Source organism: Crocodylus siamensis, chromosome 1 (assembly GCF_052110815.1).
Source record: "Crocodylus siamensis isolate JL-2025a chromosome 1, ASM5211081v1, whole genome shotgun sequence".
Taxonomy (NCBI): domain Eukaryota; kingdom Metazoa; phylum Chordata; order Crocodylia; family Crocodylidae; genus Crocodylus; species Crocodylus siamensis.
In genome coordinates, this window is record NC_143395.1 from 107,724,174 (window position 1) to 107,736,738 (window position 12,565).

General features: G+C 43.6%; 1 protein-coding gene across 1 annotated transcript; it reads right to left on the reverse strand.

Moving 5' to 3' along the window:
- Window positions 1-287: 287 nt before the first annotated feature.
- IL22RA2 (interleukin 22 receptor subunit alpha 2) lies at window positions 288-8,299 on the reverse strand. The gene is made up of 5 exons (XM_090031463.1): window positions 8,215-8,299; window positions 6,328-6,478; window positions 5,258-5,436; window positions 925-1,094; window positions 288-491 (listed from the first exon to the last, which is right to left on the reverse strand). Exons 1-5 carry the CDS (start codon window positions 8,273-8,275, stop codon window positions 336-338), a joined length of 717 nt encoding a protein of 238 aa, XP_089887589.1. The 5' UTR covers window positions 8,276-8,299; the 3' UTR covers window positions 288-335.
- Between the last annotated feature and the right edge of the window lie 4,266 nt (window positions 8,300-12,565).

Sequence of the window (12,565 nt, forward strand, 5' to 3'; positions counted from 1 at the left end):
ATCTTTAAATATAGAAGGGGAAATAAGCAGCATTCTTTATCAATTCATATCAGGGGCTTTCCTGTAACCTTTCCTGCAGTTATCTAAGCACCATGACAACAACCAAGTAATCAAAACATACCATATCAACCACGTTTATTTTTCTGCTTTGGCTTTCTTAACCAACTATGAAATCATGGTTTTGAGAGTGCTGTATGAATGTTCTAGATATATTATCTGTGCTCGAATATGGTTGCAGTTCTTAATGACTCTACCGACAAATACATTGCATTGAAGTAGTGATGGGCAGGAGCCTCTTAGCTTCTGGGATGTTTCATTTTGGATTACCTACCATGTCAGAGTGGCACTGCACATTCCTTACTGCTATACGCACTGCTGCGGTCCAGTACTGCTACGAAGATTTTAGCTACTATGCAGTAGCTGACACCAGGTTTCAAGTTTTCTATTTTAAAAACTTTGTCTGTTCCTTCATAGACCAGCATTTTGTGTTTCTGCATGCAAGGGAGAAAACAAACCCCAAAACATGTTGGTTAGGACACTTAAGTAAATATAGCCATGATTTAAGCACAGCAGAATTGTGTAAGATATTTAAATGGGAGATGAGTGAGCTCAGAAAATAGCATGAACTCAGCAACAATATTAAATAAAGTTATTTATTATTTTATGGCACCTAAAAAGATCTGGCTCAAGGGCTTATTTAACTATAATGTAAGGAAAGACTAATGTCCCGTGCAAAGGGAGTGATACAAGATGGTTTACAAAATAATGATAAGATCATGATTTCTAAAAGCAGATATTTTTAAGCCTCTAGATTAATTTATGCATGAGTAAATCAGTAAGTTATTTCAACTGTGAAGCAGAAGGGTATGCAGTCTTCCCTATTTACATTTTTAAAAGGTAGAGTATGAATGAACATGCACTTACTTCATTTGGCAAGTTGTTAATTAGAAACACTTGATATAGTAAGTGGTAAAACTGTGCCATAGATATCTTGCTTCCTTTTTTCCTTTTATAAGGTGAACTTGGAGCCTTGAGCTTGAGCATTATGGACCCATTTCTAGGAGTCACAGTCACTGATGGGGGTCCTATTATTGCTGAAGAAACAATGCAAAATTTATTATTATAATTTGCTTAGTGATACTCTCAGGACACCATAATTAAAAACTTTAAATCCATCAACTAAGTTAATTTTTGTGTGAGGCTGCTACCACCTCCCGACCCCACCGGGCTTCCCCCCCGCCCCTGCTCCGCATCCAGATGAAAAACCCCACCTTAGGTAACCGGCATTTTTAGATTACCAACGCACCCCATTCCTCACTCATGCCAGATAACAGAGCTTTTGCTGTATTTGATTTCTTCTTTTGAATTTTGGGGCAACTACTGCATAGCTGGCAGGGCTGCCTCCAACCAAGATCCATTCAGGGTACTGAATCCCATACTGGGATTTTGTCTAGCAGAGGAGGCTGTTCGGGAAGAAGGTCTTGCCTGTACTCAAGGACACACATCGGGAATGTTGAGAGGAGAGCCTGAGGCTTCTGGGATCATACCCTGGAGTTATGACAGCAGTTTTCCAACTCCATCTGATATTGCTTTGCATCCTTGTCTTTTTACATTTATGCCGTCTTCTGCTTTGAGGTCATGGTGATGGAACGTTTTCTTTGTATGCTGGCATGCAGCAAGGATTAGTCCACTTGTGACTGCACAATTCTGAGTCAGCACATAGCTAATATTGCGGCTAATACTACTGCATTATAATGATGTGCCATATTTTGTACACCTTTTGGGAGCTGTGCAGAAGTTCAGGGTCTCATTGTGCTCTGGAGAGAGGTGAAGGTTTTAAAAGCCCTTAAAATGAGACTTGGCATAATGAGCATTTATTTTTAGGCCATTGCTACTGGAATGTCTGAGCAGGGCCACAATTGATGTGCTAGATCAAAAGCAAGGATCTGAGATCCTTTCAGAAAATTCAAGGACCAAGTCAAGGTCTCTGGTAGCAGCTGAACCATCTATCCATATTACAAAGAGGTGGACAGAATTTATCATGGAATGTCACCATATATAGAATAACAGTTTGTGGTGGCCACTATTGAGCTAACAGGTGGCTGTAGTAAGTCTGGAACTGACATGGATGATAAGGCAGAAGAACAGATAATTGAAAGTCATGGCCCCTTTGGTATGCTAGCAAGTGCTAGATGCTTGGAACGCTGCAAGTACCCTGAATGAACGTCCAGATCCAAAGCCCTGCAGAGACCTCAGTTAATAAGCATTATTCTTTTGACCTATGCATATGTCTTTATTAAAACTAATTAGTATTTCATGCTTTGATATCCAGCTAGCTTCAGCCTCAGGCAAGTGGTTAAAAAAAAAAATCCAACAAAACAAAAATAAAACTCAGTGCCCTAAAAAAAAAATCTATTGATCATGATTAAGTCTTACTCATTCTGATCTCAAGTTAAGGAAGCATGCTATAACTTCTCTGGGGACAACATGCAGGGGAAACAACAAACCAAATTATGTATTAGTAAAGGAAGAAACTACATACAAACACACAAAAGTTTTACTAGCTTCTAAATAGTAGTTGTATATTCATTTTGCAAAATACTACCCTCTACTATGCACACAAACCCATTCCATCATTTGGAAGGAAACATTACAGAAAGTCAGTGCAGAATTAATTATGCAGTAAAAGTATGGTGGTCATGACCATGTATGTACTGAGCTTTGTATGCTTTCCTGTCTAGAGGACAGCAAACAGTAGGCTCAGAAAAAAACACTGAACCTCTACATGGCAGACACAGGTATTAATTATCAGAAGGAGCTTTCTAGGTAGCTTGCTATCCTTGATCTTCTCTCCTCTTTTTCGTATCTCACATAGGAACTTCCTCCCAACACCAAGTTCCCTAGATTTTCCCATCCTTTGTCCAGGTCCTTGCAATGGTTTTAAATGATGATGAGAACACAGGGTCCAGCTCTATCTTATTAAGTTATAATGGGGAGAGATTTGATATTTTTTTAAAAGGGAAATAAGTGCTTTTGGTTTTCTAATTACATAGAAGTAACTAAGTGAGTACTGAAGCACAGTGGGACAATTTACTTGAGAACGACTGATTCATGATACCTAAATGAATGATATCTGTGGTTACTGATGCTCTGTTTCTAAATGATGCTTAAAGAGAGGAAGTTAACATGCAAGTATAAAGTCAGGCAAGGGGCAAGGCAGGGTACCAACTTAGCAACTAACTACGGTAGGTCAGGGAGGCATAGACTTTTCAAGGTGACAGCCTACTTCATAATCTGATTGCTGCTACCTAGAGAAGCTTACATTGCTCTGAACCAGTCAGTCTCTAAGGAGATATTCTGCCCTGCCTGCCTCCCCCTAAATGCTAGGGAGGGTTACCATATTTCCAGTTTCAAAAAAGAGGATACCTGTCAGAGGGACACCTCACTCCCAACTCTCCTGGCCCTGCCGATGCTCCTCACTCCCAAACTGCAGTCCTCTGTCTCTTTTGTTGCCCCTTGCTCCTGACCTGCAGACCCCTTCCTGCTCCCCAGGCCCCCGCTGGTACCCCTCATTCCTGATCTGCCACCCTCTGGCACTGCCAGTGCCCTGCATTCCTGGCCCATGGCCCCAGCCTCCTGGTGACCCTCACTCCCTAGTCACAGCCCCTCCAGACCTGATGGTGCCCCTCACTCCTGACTTACAGCCTGCTGCAACCCCCAGCCTGCTGGAGGGGCCCCCCAGCTGCCCCCATCTCAACCAGGCCAGAGCATGGTGACTCCTATTCATGTGGGCAGTGGCAGAATGGGTCTGGTCATGGGACAGGCTACAGGGAAGAGGAGGGGAGGCCTGTGGCACCCCCTGCCCTGGGATGGGGTTCCTGTGCAGTGCCAGGCAGCCTGGCCATGCCCCCCCAGTCCATGTCTCCTGGTTGTCCCACACCTGCGAGCATGGGTATTGACCCTAGTGCTGCCAGTCCGGCCACAGAGCTCCCCTCTTCCCTCAAAAGTCCACCCCCACCTCCTTCCCCTGCTGGGGGGCAGGTGCCTTCCCCCACATCCTGCCACAACCCCAGTGCCCAGACAGCTTTCCCGAGCACCAGTAGGTACCTTCCAATACACCATCCAGGGCTGGCCCCCTGGAAGATATAGTTTTGGGGCCCCCTGATGCGAAGATCGGGGGGGGGGTGGCAAGTGGCTGAAGAATCCTGGACGTTTGGTTCATATTTAAAAGAAACTGCCCAGACAGAAATCAAAGGACCCAAAAAGAGGGCGTGCCCAGGAAAACCCAGGCGCATGGTAACCTTTTGTTAGATTCCTGATGTCTGGATGATGACTTATTACTGGATAACAGAAGTTATTGCCCTTGTACTTGGTTCTGATTACTCTATAGACTCTCATCTTGCCTATTCTGGGGTGTAGCAGATATCCTCTGCGCACCATTTGATGGGGAACACTGTTGTTCTATAATGTAAATAATTCAAGATAAAACTGCATGGAGATTCTTGCTCATTAAAAGGTGACTGAATCGCTCTCCCCCATTTCACCAACAGCCATAGTATTGAGCAGTTCAGGGATTCTCTCTCTCCAATTATACCTCGAATATTTCTGTTTCAGCATGCTCTGCTAGAAGCTTGTTCTGCAGGGTGATTAGGTTCAAGCTGCCAATGGTTATATAAAGCTTGGTCTCTGGGTTAAGGATGTAGACTGAACTTCAAAAGACCATTTCCATAAGCACAAGATCAGTCACTGACAGCTAATTGTCATGGTGAAGTTTCACAAGAGTTCATTCTAGGGAGAAAGGAACGTTTTTTCTCATCTTCACATGGAATTCATATACAGTTCAATTCACACATTCAGATATTCACAGACAATGAAGAGACTACATTTGACAAAGCATGTAAACTGTTTACATTTCAAATAAAGTGTAAAGACAACAAGCAGCGGCATTTACCTAAGTCCATCTCACTAACACCTGTAATTTTGTAGCTAGTCTTTTGTGCTCATCATAATATGGGAACAGTAAACCATAATGGTCACAAGCTACAGTTTCAGCTTCAGACAACCCATTTTGTTGGGTACAAATAAATAGTCAAAATAGAAAAGTTAATGCAACCAAACAGCTTGAAATATAACAAAACTTAGGCTATAAGTCATAAGAAGTTGTTCAAGATGACAAGCTATGGGAAAAAAACTGGAAATTACTTGAAGATGACACACCATATTGCTGTATAGAAAAGATGTACACAGTCAAACTTACTTTCCCTCCAGGGAGTAAACCTGCAGCTGACGGTCCAGTTGGAATGGACTCCAGCTGAAACAGATTTTACTCTGCTGTAGTACGGTTCTCTTACATCAGATGTTTCATAAGTTAAGTCACACAAACTTTTGTGAATCTGCCAGCATTCTTCTTTGTTTTTCCATGAGCTTTGCCCATATCTGCAGAGGGAGAGGGGGAGAAAGTGTCATTCTTTTTAGGCACTAGTATATGATTGTGTGGATTTGTACACTATATTTCTCCAGATAACTCATGTGCTGTACCCACTACCAGATCTTCCATGAACAAAGACAATTTCATCTTCAAATTGCTTACATTAAAAATCTATTTCGTAGGTGATTGATGTCTCAACTGCTTTTTCAGGAAATTCAGAACTAGGGTTCTGACCTCTTGTCATTGAAGAATCCATGACTTTTTTCCCCTTTTAAAATAATGTGCATTAGTTTTGGTTAACTGGATGCATTTCATAGTAGTAATTTAATATTTTGCCTATTTAAACTGTCCTGCAATTCCAGTTAGCAGATAAAATCTCACTTCCTATTAGCAGATATTGTGGCTTAAGTTTTCAAATGTGACTAGTGATATACAGTATTGCTGTAATTTGGGAAACCCAAGTGGATGTGCCAAAGAGCAGAAGCTTGCCACATCTGAAAGTCAATGCCTTTAAGGTTTCTCAAATGCGGTATCCAGAGACTGTGGCATTCAAACCCCTACCCACTCCCTCCCCCCCAAAAAACAACCAAACAATTCTTCTTCCCACTTTTGAAAATATATGTTCATGACATAATGTATGCATTCCCTTGGAGCAGCAGTGAGGGTGCTGGTTCACTGCAGGAGGTACACTGTAGTTCCCCTTGTCAGGCTCAAAACTATCTACTTTCTGCTGGTATTGTATATAAAGGAGTAATTGTCACCACTTCTGAGACAGCTGAGAATGGCTATTCCTTGAACAGAAAAAAAATACATACTTGTCACATGAGAACAAGCAGACTTTGTGGAACAGAGGATGAGATTTAGAAACAAAGCAAATGGGAGCAGTCCACTGTACTTACACTTTGTATTGTACAAAGTAGGTAATATCTTCACCTTTTCCAACTTTCCCAGGCTGCCAGTGCAAAGTATTGTTGAAGTTTATGGAGTAAAATTCAACCCGCTGTGGTCTAATTCGTTGCTGCAATTCTTGATTTTCCAAAATTAAAGCAGCTGCAAATGATGAGCAGTAAGGATACAAAGCATTTGTCTTGCTCTTACATTTACTTTACTCTCACAAAGTTAATTAGTTTCATAGTTTCATAGTTTGATAGTTTGTAGGGTCGGAAGGGACCTGAGCAGATCATCTAGTCCGACCCCCTGCCATGGCAGGAAAGAGTACTGGGGTCAAATGACCCCAGCAAGATGTTCATCTAACCTCCTCTTAAACACCCCCAGGATAGGAGCCTGCACCACTTCTCTTGGAAGCTGGTTCCAGACCCTAGCCACCCTGACTGTGAAGTAGTGCTTCCTGATATCTAACCTAAACCTACCCTCTGCCAGCTTGTGACCGTTATTCCTGGTCACTCCTGGCGGTGCTCGGGGAAACAGGGACTTCCCCAATGCCTGCTGATCCCCCCTGACTAGTTTATAAGAGGCCACAAGATCCCCCCTCAGCCTTCTCTTTTGGAGGCTGAACAGGTTCAGGTCCCGCAGCCTCTCCTCATAGGGCCTGCCCTGTTGTCCCCTGATCATACGAGTGGCCCTCCCCTGGACCCTCTCGATGCCGTTGACATCCCTCTTGAAGTGCGGCGCCCAGAACTGGATGCAGTACTCCAGCTGCAGCCTGACCAATGCCGCATAGAGGGCGAGGATCACCTCTTTGGACCTGCTCGAGATGCATCTGTGGATGCATGCCAAGGTGCGGCTGGCCTTCCTTACTGCCTCTCCACACTGCTGGCCCATGTTCATCTTGGAGTCAATGATCACTCCCAGATCCCTGTCTGCCTCCGTGCTGACAAGAGGGGAGTTCCCCAACCTGTAGGTATGGTGCCGGTTGTTCCTCCCCAGGTGCATCACCTTGCACTTGTCTGCAATTAGGCCTTATTACAGCTCATTGTTTTGTTAAAGCAATTAGAAATGCTAGCTAGATGCTGGAAGATTGAGTGGCTGTATCCAGAAATTAAAATTATCAAAGCAGTCAAGTTTTAATTTTGGCATATTTGCTTTTTTTTTTTTTTAAATCTAATGTGAATACAAAGTGCCATATTGGCATCCCAGGAAACATCTTAATTCAACTCAGGAGTACAGCAGCAAGCAGCTTTTAATTTCCAAGTGGCACATCATCTGCATACCTAAACCCTAACCTGTAGAGGTTATTATTTATAATTGACACTATATCTGCAAGGAAGAGTGAGGGTCCAAAAACCTGCTCAACACTTTAACAAGTTATGTAGGGTAGAAACTGGAGTGGTAGATTTGTGATATAACCTCTTCTTCTATAGAAATGATCTGAGATCTACCACCTTATTCTATACAAACCAACTAACCAAACACCTTTTTACATGAATTTAATCCAGATCTACCAGGCAGAGAAGAAAGATTAATAATTAACCAACAATTAGTGAACTAACAACCCTCTCTTCAGGTAGTATTTAATGGTCTAGACTGTCTTATCTGTTGTGGCTCTAAGACTAGTGTTTCCAAAAATAGTAACTTGCATTAGTTGTGGTGACAGTGAGATAATACAGCTATACAATTTTAAATGGAAACTGTTTTTAATTTCAATTTCTATTTAGCCCCATGGTCAGATTTCTATTTAACCCTAAATGACAGCAAGACTAATTAAAAAAGGGACAGCATTTTCTAAACTTATGAAAATACCCATATTCTTTTCCATATTCATAACTCCCCATGCACACACTAAAACTATATATTAAAAAAAGAGAGAGTTCAAAGCATTTACTTACCACTTATACCACTCCAAAGGAAGCATTTTATTAGGCATTGGGAGATATGTTTAGCCTGCATGGTTAGAAGAACAGCTGTATAGATAGTGAGTATCTCTGTACCTCTTGGTTAGAGTAATACAAATAAAAAGGGAAGCATATAATAGAGAAGTAGGACTGGATGGGACCTCCAGAGGTCATCTAGTCCAACCCCCCAAGAAGGCAGGATCATCCCTATCCAAAACATCCCCTAACCTAAAATCTACATAAGACTACCCTCAATCTTGACAGAGCCTAGACCTAAAGTCCTAACCTGCCACACATAAAGCAAGGAACCATGGCAGACAATGTCTTGCTTCTATAAAATGCTGCCAATATTCACTCAAGAGGCCCTTGCCCCCCTTACATAGGAAGGCAAAACCCCACAATCTATACCAATCTGACCATGGGGTAAAATACTTTCCTGACCTCAAATATAGCAAAATGGTCTGACCCCAAGCAGAGGGGCATGACCCTCTTGCCAGGAACCTCCAGCTTGGCTCCTAGCAGGAGAATCAGCACACCTCAGCTGAAGTCCCAGCTTTAGCTGTTGCCAACACTGAATGCCTCTGGGAAGGCTTAAAAACAGCCTGACATTTAGCAGAAAAAAAGGGAGAGAAGGGGTGGGAGCAACCAGCAAAGCCCAGAAACAAAGGAAATATCCATAGTAGAAAATAGGGATAGTTATGCCTAGATTATTCCTTACCAGCGGCTGTCCAGCCTCTTCTTGAACACCCCCAGTGATGGAGAGTCCACAACTTCCCTAGGCAGTCTATTCCACTGCCTCACTACTCTCACAGTGAAGAAGTTTTTTCTGAATATTCAATCTAAATTTATTTTGCTCTAACTTCAAGCCATTGGTCCATGTCCTCCTCTCTCTGCAGCAAGTAGAGAGCAGGTGCTTTTCCCTCTTCTTTGTGAAAGCCCTTCAAGTATTTGAAGATTGCTTTCATGCCCCCTCTTAAGCACCTTTACCGTAGCTGAATGTGCCCAGCTCCTTCAGCCTCTCCTCATATAGCTCGCTTTGCCAGTTGTTCTCCCTCCCCCAGTGCTTCCCCTTTTCACAAGCCACCTAGGAAGTTCTAAGAGTGGATTTTTATCCTGACACAAAAATACCTGTTCATTTAATCAGGGTATCTGAATTGCTTGGAATTAGACAGATCATAACCGTTTTTGGTTCTTTTCTGGTATGGACTGGAATAAATAACCATAAAATTATGCCAAGATTTAAGATATTCATTTTGGCACAGACTCAAACTCATACTTAGTAAAAATAGGCATAATTCAAAGCTGAACATGACACATTTTTCCAAGAGTCAAAATCAGATCACTTAACCTGCTTCCCCCCAAACCTGGAAGTCTATGTACAGCAGCACCACCTGGGGATAATCAAAGCAGGAACTAAATGTGTGTGCAGAAACATTTGCCTGTGGCATAAGAGCAAAGTCCTAACCAAGTGAAGCTATTGGCAACACACCCATAAGCTTCCATGACTGTATGGGTAGCTGCATACAGTGTTAATCATAAATTAATGACTAGAGTAGTAGTATATGAAGTTTGTACATCCATTAATACACTAGATCAAAAAGATCCACTCAGGCACCTGCTTTCACACATGGGACCAAACTTTGCCGGTCCCATCCCATCAACATCAGGACTAAGTTCAGCTCAAGTAGGTTCAGCTGCACTACTTACTTTTAATGTCTTTGTTAGTTCAGCCTGGGGTGAGTGTGGATACTTTTGAATAATTAGCCAAACTGCCTATTAAATGACATAAAAGTTATAGGAATATGAGAAGAGAAACGCAGATTGAACCCCTGCCCCCTTCCATACACACACACACACACACACACACACACACACACACACACACACACAGAAGATACAACATAATCCCTCAAGACAAATCTAACCATTAGTATTTAGGAAACAGTTTTACTCTGTTTCCAAAACATATTCCGCAAAATAACCCTGATGAACCTACAGTAATTCTCCTCTGAAGAACTGACTGGTATAAAGAATGATGAACTCAGATTCAGGAATTAAGAACCTTTACATAATCCAGGAACGACATTATCATCACTAGATGTTAGTCATACGTCTTTCAACATAGAATAAACTTTGAACTGTACTGATGCAACTTACAATAAACAGTGTTTAACCAGGGGTTCACATGCTTAAAACATTAGGACTTTTAAAATAATCAATCCATATAGTTCTTCTATGGAAGAAGAGAGGGTGAAGTTTGACTCCACTGAAGTCAGTGGCAGAATTCCCATTGACTTTATTGGGGCCTCTATTTCACCAAGATAGCCTGTAAAAGCACAGGCACAGGGGAAGAAGAGTGGGGGTAGGGGGGCTGGGACAGGCACACAGAGCAAGGGGCAGGCACAAGCATGCAGGAGCAGATGCCAAGGGGGCACATGACAGGGAGCAGACAATGGCAGGGGCAGTGGGACTCCCATTCCTTGTTGTTGCTTTCAGTGTGGGGAGCAGGGTGGATAAGGGGTGGGGAACAAAAATAACATGACTTTTCACTAGTTAGATTCTATGCATGGAAAATTGCAACGCATTTATAAGTTTCTATGTATAGAATCTAATTATGAAGTCATCCTGGATTTGGGTAAATGTGGTTGTAGAAGCAAGGATTTGTGTGGGTGTTACCTTTTATTGGACCAACTGCCTGGTTGGGATCATAGAATCATAGAAGTAGGGTTGGAAGGGACCTTGCAGATCTTCAAGTCCGACCCCTCGCCTGGGCGGGAGAAAAACTGGACTCATTTGAGTCCAGCCAGGTAGGCATCAAGCCTCTTCTTAAAGACCCCCTGGGTAGGAGCCAGCACCACTTCCCTTGGAAGTTGGTTCTAGCTCCTAGCCACCCTAACTGTGAAGTAGTTCTTGCGGATGTCTAATCTAAATCTACTCTCCAATAATTTGTGTCCATTTGTGTATTCCTGGTTATACCAGGGGGTGCTAGGGGAAACAGTGTCTCCCCCAAACCGTTCTGGTCCCCCCTAGTGAATTTATAGATAGTCACCAGGTCCCCCCTCAGCCTTCTCTTGTGAAGGCTGAACAGGTTTAGGTCCTGCAGTCTTTTATTGTAGGGTCTGCCCTGTTGTCCCCAGATCATGTGGGTGGCCCTCCTCTTGACCCTTTCAATGTCGTCCACATCCCTCCTGAAATGGGGCGCACAGAACTGGACGCAGTACTGCAGCTGTGGCCTGACCAGCATTGCATAGAGGGGGCGGACCACCTCCTTGGCCCTACTTCAGATGCACCTGTGGATGCACGACAAGGTCCAGTTAACCCTGCCAACTGTGACCTCGCATTGTCGGCCCATGTTTATCTTGGAGTCAATAATGACTCCAAGATCCCTTTCTGCTTCAAGAAGGGAGTTTCCCATTCTATAAGCGTGCTGCTGGTTTCTACTGCCTGAGTGCAGCACCCTGCACTTGTCAGTATTGAAACGCATCCTGTTTATGTTAGCCCACCCCTGTAACCTATCCAGATCTTGCTGCAATCTTTCCCTCCCTACTAGTGTGCTCACCTCACCCCAAATTTTGGTATCATCAGCAAATTTAAATAGGTTGCTTTTCACCCCATTGTCCAAATCGCTGATGAAGAAATTGAACAGTGCAGGCCCAAGGACTGAGCCCTGGGGGACTCCACTCCCACTTCCCCCCAGGTTGAATATGACCCGTCCACCACCACCCTCTGAGTACGACCCTTGAGCCAATCTGCAATCCATCTGACTGTGTAGGCATCAATGCCACAGTCACTTAGTTTTTTAATGAGGATGGGGTGGGACACAGTGTCAAAGGCCTTGCTGAAGTCTAGAAAGACTACGTCCATGGCGACACCTGCATCCATTGCCTTTGTGACCTAATCATAAAAGGCAATCAGGTTGGTCTGACATGACCTGCCCCTAATGAAACCATGCTGGTTGCCCTTGAGCATCATCCCTGAAGCCGGCCCATCACAGATGTGCTCCTTGAGGATCTTCTCAAAGTTTCCCTAGGATTGAGGTAAGACTGATGGGCCTATAGTTGCCCGGGTCCTCTCTCTTCCCTTTTTTGAAGATGGGGACCATGTTAGCAATCTTCCAGTCTGGCACCTGGCCCGAGCACCACGAGTGCTTGTAAAGCCATGCCAAGGGCCCTGCAATAACCCCAGCTAGCTCCCTCAACACCCTGGGGTGGAGAGCATCTGGACCTGCTGACTTGAACATGTCCAGCTCCTCCAGAAGCTCTCTAACCCAGTCCTCCCCAACCTGAGGTCTGGAGGTGTTCCCCTCGAGTCCGTCTGGCATCACAGTGGGGAAGTCCCGATCCCT

Excerpts from the sequence above, each read along its gene's own strand:
- IL22RA2 (XM_090031463.1), bottom strand. The coding sequence starts at position 8,275 with ATGCAGGCTAAACATATCTCCCAATGCCTAATAAAATGCTTCCTTTGG. Across the intron at positions 1,095-5,257 it reads GTTTACTCCCTGGAGGGAAA|CAATAATAGGACCCCCATCA; the intron begins GTAAGTTTGACT and ends TTGTTTCTTCAG. Across the intron at positions 492-924 it reads TTAACAACTTGCCAAATGAA|AAACACAAAATGCTGGTCTA; the intron begins GTAAGTGCATGT and ends CCTTGCATGCAG.